The following is a 12,336-nucleotide window of genomic DNA, read 5'->3' as shown; positions in this document are numbered from 1 at the left end:
TAAGAAGAGCCCCACTGGGCTCAAAGATGGTAGATAATTAATTAAATCAGATTTTTAGAGTATGAGCAGATACTCCATAGGACAAGTACATAAAAGTTATAAACAATTTCAGCTCCATAACTTGTACATTCTCCTTAATTATATGCCTACAGGATCACTTCCTGATAATAAACCTCAGACTTAATTGCCAGGTCTAGTCTGAAAATGCAGAAGCATTCACTCACTAACCTGCACCATAAAAATAATTGATCATCAGATATTTCAGTTCAGCAAGAAGTTTCAAGAACCACATTCGAGCAAAGACATCAAATTTTCAAATCACAAGGTTAATAAACGTTAGCAAAAACTGTTGGTACAGGTTTGGCATCCCAACCTGATGAATCAACACTGTTATATTAATAGATTCTCTCATTTAAGTCAAAAAGGGAACAATTGGCATCATATATTCATCAAAAGAAAAATGACATCAATAAATTGAGGTCCTATTAATGTCAGTGATGAAGAATCAAAAAAAAAAGACAAAATCAGAGATGAAGAAATAACAGCTGAAGAAATCATTGAAGGTTATAAATTTATAAGAACAAGGAAATAAGAAAGGAAAAATTGTACATCGTCACATTTGTAAAGAAACAGCATGAGGAATAATAGAGGAGATGTGACCAACAATATACCTGATTAAGAGGGTTGTCTGGAGATTTCTTCCACAATTTCCATATCATGTCCTTGTACTGCGTATGAGTAAGGCCCGGTTTCTCTTCCTTAAGTTTAGGAAGCTCAGCTTCTTCAAAAGCCTGTAATCATTCAAAAAGATGCACAATAAACAAAAGGGACAAAGTGCTTTATATATCAGAAGATAATTTGTAACCTTTATAGTTTATTGTTTACACCCTACAAAATTTAGCCCTCTCCATGAAGTATTCATACACAACTAGGCAGTAAATTTTGATATATCGTGTTAAAACAGTAAAGAATCCATTTAGTTCATCCAGATGATAGAATTGAATGATAATCCTGATTCCATATTATCATTTGATCTTTTTCTTTTTGAGTATTTTCTACATTTTTGCATGTTAATGTACTGTTTCCAAATCATCAAGTCAAAATTACAAGTAGCTCTACAAATTCACTCAAATATGAAACTGATAAATGAACCTTAAACAAGGCTTCCAATTAATCATTCTCATTTTATATACACGAGAATGCAAAACATCCACAATTGGGATTTTATCTATAAACTAGAATACTGATTTAAGTGAGAATTTTCAGACAAATTTAAAATTAACTTAAAAAATAGTCTATCCCATGGCTTGTCAAAACTAAACTTAATTGCAGAACTAAATCCTACAATGAACAGAACCTTTGGGCCATTTATCAAGTATCTCTTTCTGAACAATCCATACTTGCAATGCCTTTTAGGAAAAGATAAAACCTTTAAGCTACAGCTAGTATATATATCCAATGTTCAATCAACCCATAAAGCTACTATGTCTAATCGAATAAGATTTCCATCAAGAACAATGTGCAAAACAAGAAACACATTTTCAAACAAAAATTTCATAAATTTCTAAGACAAACATCCTAGGTAGCACAAACATTTCATTCGATCAAGTGTTCCTATTCCGAAAACATTTCAAACAATCAGTGGCGAACCCATAAATTTGTTATAAGGTGGACAAGACTATATTGAAAGTTTATAAGGTGAATAAAATTGGCAAAACACAAAAGGCGGGCAAGTTATAAATTTTAAAGTGGTAAGACTATACTAGTAAATTCTAAATTATTATTTTTCAAAAGACTTCAAAATTAAATTATCAAAAAAAAAGACTTCAAAATTATAATTGCCCACTATCACCATATGCTCTTACTAAGTCCGCTCATGCATAAACCTTAAAATAACACTATTTTGCCGTGTCTGTGTCCAAATGTCCCGTTTTACATGTCCGTGCTACCTAGCAAATATCCAAACATTCTTAATATTGTAAATCAAGAAAAAGTAAGTAAACACGCACCTTAAAAGAGGCCTTAAGCCTCTTCTCAGGATGTCTATCAACAGGCAAACTATCAGCAACACTCATCTTAGCAATAGCATCCTCTACACTCCTCGCTTCAATTATCAAATCCTCTCTATTCGTATTCGCAACCGAAACCATTCTCTCATACTCTTCCTCCTCCGCAGTCCTATTCTGCTTTTTCTTCATCTCCTCCGCTTTTTTCGCCAGCTCTGCCTGCTCCTCTTCTCTCCGCTTCCTCAATTCCGCCTCCGTCATCTTCGGCACCGGAATCGCCACCCGGTTCGCCTTTTTATCCGTCTTCTTCATGGATTTTTCAATTTCCTTTTCTTCCAACTCAGCCAGCCTTTTTGCCTCTGCTCGTCGAGCGGCAGCTTCGGATTTTTTCTCCGATTCCTCCTCCCGTTTCTTGGCGGCGCGGGATTTTGATCCCTCCGCTTCTCGCCAGTACTGTTCTTCCTTCTGCCGTGCGTCCTGCTCCTTTCGCTCGGACTCCGTGGCGGTTTTGCGAGCACGGGCGGCCTCCGCCTTGCTGTTAACTCCCATCTTCTTCGGCATCTTTGGATTGGGAGATTAGGGGATTTTGATTTTGATTTTGATTTTGATTTTTTGGTAAGAAGTTGTAAAACTAGTAATGCGTAAAAGTTCTCTCCCACACCGTCCTTAAATTTTAGAGTAAATTGGACTCAGATTCTGCATATATGGTTAGATTAGGGCCGTGTAAAAGCCGAATTGAACCGAAAAATCGAACCGAGCCAAATTAAAATTTTAATATTAGTTCAGTTTTTTTAATTAAAATGATTTAGTTTGATTTTGTCAATATAAAAATTTAATACTCGATTTTCAATATGATTTTCAATTTTGTTTTAGCTTTTTGCAAACCAAACTGACCGAAAAACTGAATAACAAACTAATTATTATTTTAAAAAAATTAAAATTACTATTATATATATATATTTTAGCCTTTTAATTATACTTAATTTATCAGTTATTAAAATATTATTAGCGAATAATTTTTAAATTTTCATAATAAAAAAAAAACATTAGAAAAAAAATCAATTTTAAACCAAACCAAACTGAATTTTTTGGTTCAGTCAAATTTCGGTGTTGAACCAATTTCCAAACCGATTTGGTTTTGGATTTTGACATATTTTTGGTCTTTGATTTTTTGGTTCGGTATACTGTAACCCGACCAATGCACAGGCCTATATATGGTAAGACGTAATTTTGTTTTTTAAAAAATAAATTAAACCATGTCGTATTTTCTTTGTATTTTCATTAATATTATTAGGGGCGGGCAAGGGCGGCTCTAGGGAGGGTCGAGGAGGGTCATCACCCTCTTCGCATGAAAAAATTAAAAAATAGATTTTTGGGTATTTTTTAGTAAGGGCGGTTATAACCGTCCCTAGAAACCGTCCTTACATGTGTTAGGGACGGTTTTGCAAATTAACACATTTCCACTGTATTTGCAGCCGTTTGATTTTTCTAAATAGCCGAATGTAAAAGTTTCGACCTTCCGAAATCGGAGTCCTGGTTCTGCCACAGTATGGACCGGTTAACCGGTCCACGAGGATAATATAATAAAGTTAAAATTTTAAACGGTTAACCATTAAATTGGTAAACCATTTAAAACGGTTTGGTTCTTTTGTTTTGCTGTTTTTAACCATGTAACCATTAAAAAAGAAAATTAAAAAGATAAATTATATAGATAAAATTTTAAATATAGTCTAATAATTAAATTTAAATTTTTATTCTATTTAATTATTAAAATAAAAAATTTATATATACTTATTTCAATTAGGTGAATATTTTATTTATATACTCCTAAAATAAAAATATTTGGATAAATAAAATATTTTTTAAATATATTTTTGTGTTTCGAATTTTTATGTGTGTATATTATAAAATGCATTTTATTTGAATAATTAAAAACATATGTATATTTATATAATATATATATATATATATATATATTATATATTATAAAAATATATATTATTTATAAACCAGTTAACTGCGGTTTTTAAAACTCTAAAATCTAAACCATTAATCATAAAAGTTAAAAAATTAAATCTAAATCTAAACTCTTGGATCAGTTAACTATATTTTTTGGTTTGATTTTACGGTTTTGATTTGGTTAATCAGTTTGACTGGTTTTTTTTGCCCATTCCTAAATTATATTATAGTCCTTTCATTCAATTTGAAATTAGTTAACTAAATCAAAATAATAATTAATTACAAAGAAATTATAGTTTCTAAACTCTAATATATATATATATATATATATATATATATATATATATAACAAAATTTATTTATTTATTGATATAAGTCCGATTTCACATAACAATATAATAAGTCGTGCGAGTTCCATTGGATCAATGCATTGACGTGGACTCTTAGAACTTGCCAAACGTTAATAAATCAGACAAGAAATCTACTCGCGGAAAGACTCTCTAAGGGCATCTCCAAGGGAAGTCACCATTTTTCCCTCACCATTTTTCAATTTGGTGAATTTTCACCAAATTTACTCCAATAGTCATCACCAAATTCTTCACCAAAAAACATACTTTTTTACTTTTTAATATAATAATCATTTTTAATTCTTAACATTTTATACACTTTTTACCAATTACACCCACAAACTTATTTGTGCTCATATTCATCCGAATTCTAGTATTATTTATATTAAAAAAATAAATTGCTATTAATTTTTTTAATTATAAATGTCGTAGTATGTTTCGTTTACCAGATTATTGATAGAATATGTGTTCTACTTATTTATTATGTAATGTCGTAGTATGTTTCGTTTTTAAGTTATTATTTCGTAAAATTATCTATATAATGTTTTTATATTATTGTCTCGTAAAATTAATTATGTAATATTTTTTTAATTGTCTCATAAAATTATTCATGTAAGATTTTTATGTTATTATTTTATAAAATTAGTCATGTAATATTTTTATATCATTGTCTCGTTAAATTATTTAAAAAATAAGTAATTAATTAAATATAACTACAAACAAATTATATGTACCAAAATATAAATTAACCACATTATTATATTCAAAAAGTGAAATGGTGAAGGAAAAATTCCTTCACCATTTTTTATGAAAGAGAGTGTGAGGGAGTCACCAAAATGCATTTTGGTGACTCCCTTAGAGATGGGGAGTCATCAATTCCCATTTTGATGACTCCCCTTGGAGATGGTCTAAAGCTTATAAATAGGGGCTGAGTCAGATAGGATTCGCCCATTTAGAAGCTAGCCTGAATCTTAATTTTGTTAACTTTCTCATATTCAATTTGTCAGCTCTTAAATCTGATTTTTATTTTTCTTAACGATTTTATTTTTTATTTTTATTTTTATCAGCGATTTTGTCCCTCGGGTTTAGAAATTAATTTATCTCTAAATCTTTTAACTTCATTGACTAACACAAAAAATTGACGGAATGACTAAAATATTAACAGAAAAAAATAAGTGAGAACCATATAATTTAATTTTTAAACAGAAAGGGCTAAAATATAAATTATATTAAATATGAAGAGTCTGGTCTTAATAATTTATTCTAGTTTTTAGTAAGGGAAAAGGGGCAAATATGCCCATATCGTTCAGGGTATGGAGCAAATAGGCCCTCTTTAAATTTCGGATCTCAATTAAGCCCCTAACGTTTCAATAACAGACCATATAAGCCCCTCTGTTTAACAGAGTTAACGAAACGTTAGTTTCCGCCTATGTGGAATGTCCATGTCATATTCCACGTGGTCAAAATAGGGCAAATATGCATTTATGGTTTAAGGCGGGAGCAAATGTGCCCCTATGGTTTAGGATGGGAGCAAATAGACCCTTTATGAATTTTGATCTCAATTAAGCCCCTAAAGTTTCAAAATCAGCACATCCAAATCCCTTTATCTAACATCGTTAATAAAACGCTCTATGTTGTTACTTCATGCCTACGTGAAATGTTCATATCATTTAATATCTCAGATAAAAAAAATTCACGTATCCTACTCATTTTTACATTCAGAAAACATTTTATCTTTTAAATCAAATTTTTAAGGATCTTTTCAAAAATAATTTATTATATTTTTCCTCCTCGACTTTTCTCCTTTTGTCGGTTGTCCATCGTATTTACTACGTCTTTTTACCGTCACATTATTTTACAACGTTCCACTTATGTTCGTCGCTTCGAACTAACAAACACACCATATGTATGTCTGTTCAAATCTACCTAGGCTTAAACAGACATGTTGTTTGTAAGAAAGAGCTATGTACATCATTGGTCTGAAGCCCCCCATATGAAAAAAGTTTGAAAAAATTCCTAAATTTTTATTTAAAAAATAAATTATTTTTTGAACTTAAAATGAGGACACATGGAAAAATTTATCTGCGATATTAAATGATAGACATTTCACATAAGCATGAAGTAATAACATAAAGCGTTTCATTAACGAAGTTAGACAAAGGGGTTTGGATGTGCTGATTTTGAAACTTCAGGGGCTTAATTGAGATCAAAAATTCATAAAGGGCCTATTTGCTCCCATCCTAAACTATGGGGGCTATTTTCTCCCGCCTTAAACCATGAGAGCATATTTGCCTCCTTTTGAATACGTGAAATATGACATGGACATTCCACGTATGCGGAAACTAACGTTTCATTAACGTTGTTAAACGCAGGGGCTTATATAGTCTATTATTGAAACATTAGGGGCTCAATTGAGATTCGAAATTCGAAAAGAGCCTACTTACTCCATACTCTAAACGATAGGGGCATATTTGCTCCTTTTCACTTTTTTTTTTTAGTAATAATGATTTTTCAGTATTAGTTTGCACACAGTAAAAAGTAAGAACTAGAGTAGTGTAAATAAACGCGAGTGATATGACCATTGATCAAAACTAACATCAAGCTTGAAAAGGAAATTGAATCAGCCGCAGCCATCTGATTTTGATGATTTCAACAGACTTTTTGGCTGAGAAAATCAAGACAAAGAATAGAATACCACGTGTTAAGCTGACATGTTTTAGGCCAAACACACGTTTAGCTGACACATCAACATTATACCTCAAAAATAAAAACGCTAAATCTATACTTATATTATTAATTTTTATCATATATGATCCTTAATAAACATTTAGTAGTATTTTTAACTAATTATTTTATATACATGTGTCTTTTTATGGACGTCAATTTAAAAAAACGTCATCCTTCGAATTAGCATGAAGTACTAACATTTTATATTTAAAAGGATCATATATGTACAGACTAAATAGTAAAAATATGATTTAAATTTTTTTTTTAAAGAAGAATTAAGTAAAATAAAAATTAATAATATAAATATTTTAGGATAAATTTAGCCAAATAGAAATACGTTTAACGTAGTATCGGCTACGTACATCTATTCTCCAGATCAGAAAAATCTTTCTGATTACTTATGATCCACAGTTTCACAGTCAGACCTTATTGTGACCATTAGATTCCAGTCTTCAACTGGTCTCTTCCGCACATGATTCAACCCTCTTAATCATCTTAATTTAAGAGTAATCAAAGGCATTAATGACACTCTAAGTCTACCCTGCACTGAAAAATATGGTTATCATAGTCAATCAAACGCTTTGATAAACGAGCTTAACAACAAATAAAATAAGAAAACTTGCATTAATAGAAAAATTATTACACGCAACCGTTGCGTCATGTCATCCGTGTAACAAACCAATTGTACGTTAATCATATGGAAAAATTAAACAATAATTAAAAGATTATATATCGCAAATGTTCATTGGCTTGTTTTAATTTTTAAATATAAATGACACAACCAATACATCAGATAACACTCCTAGAAATAAACTCGGACTCAAATTCATATACTCCATTGGTTTCTTAAAAATAAAAAAAATTATAATTTATAATATCTCATAAAATAAAAAAATAATTGATATTTTATAGTAATTAAAAATAAAATTATTAATTGCTTCCAAGCCGGCCTGGCCGCGAGAAATAATTTTTTTCCGGTGTTGACCGGGTAATTGTATATATAAATATTAAATATAATATTTTATAATAATTCACTTTTAAAAAATATAAAAAAAATATAAAAATATTTTTACAAATTAACCTTAACTACTATTCTTTCTGTCCCGTAAAGATAGAGAAAATATATTTTTTGTCTCATAAAAATAAAAATAAAATATTAAGATATAAAATTATTAAAATGCCCCCCAAGACTTATTATATTAATATTAATTAAATGATAGTTCCAATGCATGACTTATATGAATCTAAAATTATATTGGCTAATATTTTATTTGTTGCAAATTGACATGTTATCTTATTATTTTCAGCGTTTTAAATTATACTTTTATTAATAAATTTTAAACTAAATACCTTATTTATTGGTAATAAATATATACAGTTATCCTCCAAATAAATTAAGTACTCCATATTCTAGCACATACTAATTGTTCTTTTTAATATAAATACCCACCAATAAAAAATTTATTAATATTTATAAAAATAAATAAATTATACTATAAAATAATAAAATTTACCTAAATTGACCCTATTATATTTAATTATCATATTTGGAAAAAACGATTTATCATTTTAAAATGGAGTGAGTTAATTTTAATTCTGTTAATACAAATATATTATTTTTATTTTTATTGAAAAGAGAAAATATAAAGTTTTAAATAATTCAATCATAAAACTAAAAGTAAAAATTTCAATCAAATAATAAAAAGTTATATTTATATTTTTCTATCTCGTTGACACTTCTTTTTAATTGTACATCTCATTGATCCTTTTGCTCCATTCAATGGCTATTTAAATTACAAACCAACTACTCATTTTTTGGATGATCCTGATTCGAATAAGCATCAAAAGCAAAATTATTATTAACAACAATTAAAATCTCCGCTCATAAAAATATCTATAAAAATAATTGGACCTTTATCTTTTTATACTCCTTTATTTTGATTTGATAATTAATTTTAAGTGTTCTAATAATCTTCATAAATTTGTATAAACATTCCGGAATATTTTCAGGTCCATTCGTAGCATTCTAGCGAAAAACCTAATTCGATTTTGAAGCTTGATTTTTTACTCTTTGTTAAGAGAGATAGACATACAAAATATACTACTATTAGAGTTACAACATTGACATATACTAGTGGTTACAAATATTACGCCATTCACGTCATCCGCGCTGTTTGTATCACTACTAGAAAACAGTCGATTTGCAACGGATTTTAGCGACAGATTTGAAATCCGTCGCTAAAATCAAAATTTGCGACGGATTCAAAATCCGTCGCTAAATCCTAAAGAAAATTGGCGGGATTCATCCCGCCAATTTGTTTTTCACTTTTAGCGACGGATTTTATAATCCGTCGCTAAAAGTAATACATTTAGCGACGGAATACCACATCCGTCGCTAAATGCTTACTTTTAGCGACGGATTACTGTCGCTAAAAGTATTATTTTTATTAAAAAAATTATAATTAAAAAAAATATTTATTAAAACAAATATTTATTAATAAAAACAATATTAATTATAAAACAATTTATTAAAAAATTATTTATTGTAATTATTTATTAATAAAATAATTATTTATTTATTATAATTATTTATTTAAAAATAATTAATTATTTATTATAATTATTTATTAATAAAATAATTATTTATAATAAAATTATTATATTAGAATGTGGGAGTAAAGTGTAATAGTAATAATTTGTTGTTTTTATTTAAAATAATTATTAAAAAATAATTTATTTTATTTAAAAATAATTAGTATGAAAAAATAATTGTTTTATATAATATGAGAGTAAATTGCGGGAGTACCTTTTTGTTATATTTAAATATAATATACATAGATAGAAAACAAGAATCTGAACTGGATAAGTTGGAGTCACGCGCGGGGGAACTACAAAGTTAAAGAGGAGTGGATGGGATGTGAAGGATGGGTGACCTACTGGGAAGTTGGAAAATTTGCGGATCAGTGCGGGTGTGTGTTGTATAGCCAGTGGGTGTGTGACGGTGGTTGACCGTTTAAATAATATTTCATTTTACGATTTTAATTAAAAAATAATTTTTATTATTTTTAAAAATTTGCTTAAATCCGTCGCAAAAAAAGAAATATTCGGTCGCTGCAAAATTAGCGACCGGACATTTAGCGACGGACAACGGAATTTAGCCATTTAGCGACGGAAAAATCCGTCGCTAAATGGCTGTTTTTTTAGTAGTGTATGTTAAATACATCGTCGTACGAAACTCATTATCATGGCGGAACGATGCCGTAGCCGCCGCTTCTGACACTTGTAGCTTTCTCCAAGACATCATTCCGTAAATCTTCAATAAATCTTTATCTTTATCTTCATACCTTCATGTGGGATGGAACCTAAAACCTCTTAGTCTTATACCTCACTCCTAACCTATTAAGCTAGGAGGTCATTGACGATTTTTTACTCTCATTTCCTAGTATTTTTTTATTAATCTCTTTTATTTTTTTGAATTAAAGAATATTACCATTGTAATCTTTTTCCTTATTTCCATACTTTTCTTCTTCCCCTTTTTATATGGAAAAATTTGAATTATTTTTCTAGTATTAGTAAACGTTCAATGATATTTCTTTTTCTTTCTTTTATCATTCTCTTCATCTTTCTTTTTTCTTTTTACTGTTTTTTTAAATGTTAACAATTCGTCCCGTAATTTTTCAAATCAAATTCGACAATTAATATCTTCTTCATTTTAAATTTTTAAACTCATTTATAAATTTATATTAAAAACAGTTAGTAATTTATTAATTTTTAATAATTATTTGTAATGAAATTTTGAACATTCAATTAATTGAATTAACAGTTTGATTTCAATATAATTCGATTATAAAAGATCATACAATTTTGATTTTAGTTATTTCAGTTGTGGCGACTTAACCGATCGATGCACACCGCTAATTTCTAATTTTGATTAATACAAACATGTACTAGGAGAGATTTTTAGACAGATTCAGTTTATCACGTCATCCGTGAACTAGTCTATCACATTATGACACGTTATTAAAATAGTGGCACTATCGTAATTTTATTTATTATTTTTTTATATTTTTGGATAAAATATTACAATAGTGCTATTATTTTAATAATGTGACATAATATGATAAATTTTATTTATAAATAACGTGATAGACTGAGTCTATCTAATTTTTTTTTCGTATAATAGCTAGATGGAGAAAATAAAAATCTCTTGAAATCCATCAAGGACACCAATTAATCCAACCCCGCTCATTTAACCATTTGCGTATACTCTGAGTCACACGCAATTCCTTTCCCTCCATCATCCTCCAAACATAAAACACAGACTGACGTGGCCGAAAAGAGTTAAAAAAAACAAAACAATGTAAGAAAAGGACCCCACAAATAAAGAAGCGTGTCGGGTGGTGATAGCCAGTTAAAAAATAAACTAAACGAATAGAGAAAATAATTGGCCAATCCATTTTTTAAGTCCCTGCACTTATCAAATGTTTTACTTGAGATCCCTATACAAAAAATATACTGCTTAAGGTCCCTGCATTTGATATTTTTCCTCATAAAATCCTTCTTTCTATGTGACTAGTGACGGTGTTAAATGTGTACTAAAACATATTCAATTTGGTTCCTGTTTTTTTTTTTGTTAATTACATTCCTTTTCTTTTACCATTTTTAATTATAATTTGTTCGATCAAATTTGATTGAAATGTTTGACAAACCCACGATTTCACCATTTCTTCACTTCTTATATCACCCACCAAATTAGTATCTAACGGACCTTTAACACCACGATGAAACTGCAATGAAGAAACTGGCGTATTCAGTTTTCACTATTACCAACTCTGCGTGTGTGTTACAATTGCTTTGGTAATTTTTTTCGTCCGATATCTAGTATTTGCGATTATTGTTTTACAATGCTATATCTAATGATAAAACTATATTATGTAGACCAATAATTAACACGTCCATGGTTTGAATCGAATTCTTCCCAAAAATGCATTAATAAAAAAATAAAAATTCAGGAACCAAACTGAATATTTTTCATTATACATTTAACACTGTCACTAGTTGCAAAGACAAAAGAACCTTTTGAGGAAAAAATGTCAATTGCATGGAGCTTAACTACCATATTATTATCCAGGGAACGCAAGTAAAACATTTGACAAGTATAGGGACCTGAAAAAGAATTTGGCAAAATAAACAGCGTGTAAACGGCCGTGCCTTTTCTGCTTGTCTCTCTCTGTTTTCACTAACACTACAACTGTTGCTGTGGAGTCAGTACTGTACTCACTGTAATTTTTAGAGAG

General features: G+C 29.2%; 1 protein-coding gene across 1 annotated transcript; it reads right to left on the bottom strand.

The window, feature by feature from the left end:
- LOC126683346 (uncharacterized) lies at positions 1–2,628 on the bottom strand. Its single transcript, XM_050379207.2, has 3 exons — positions 2,010–2,628; positions 672–791; positions 1–228 (listed from the first exon to the last, which is right to left on the bottom strand). Exons 1-3 carry the CDS (start codon positions 2,565–2,567, stop codon positions 217–219), a joined length of 690 nt encoding a protein of 229 aa, XP_050235164.1. The 5' UTR covers positions 2,568–2,628; the 3' UTR covers positions 1–216.
- Between the last annotated feature and the right edge of the window lie 9,708 nt (positions 2,629–12,336).

Source organism: Mercurialis annua, linkage group LG5 (assembly GCF_937616625.2).
Source record: "Mercurialis annua linkage group LG5, ddMerAnnu1.2, whole genome shotgun sequence".
Classification (NCBI taxonomy): domain Eukaryota; kingdom Viridiplantae; phylum Streptophyta; class Magnoliopsida; order Malpighiales; family Euphorbiaceae; genus Mercurialis; species Mercurialis annua.
Note: the sequence above shows the minus strand (reverse complement) of the source record. Positions and strands in the feature narration are given on the sequence as shown.

Coding starts and splice junctions, on each gene's coding strand:
- LOC126683346 (XM_050379207.2), bottom strand. CDS start 2,567: ATGCCGAAGAAGATGGGAGTTAACAGCAAGGCGGAGGCCGCCCGTGCT. Junction 792..2,009: donor GGCTTAAGGCCTCTTTTAAG/GTGCGTGTTTAC, acceptor GAATGATTACAG/GCTTTTGAAGAAGCTGAGCT.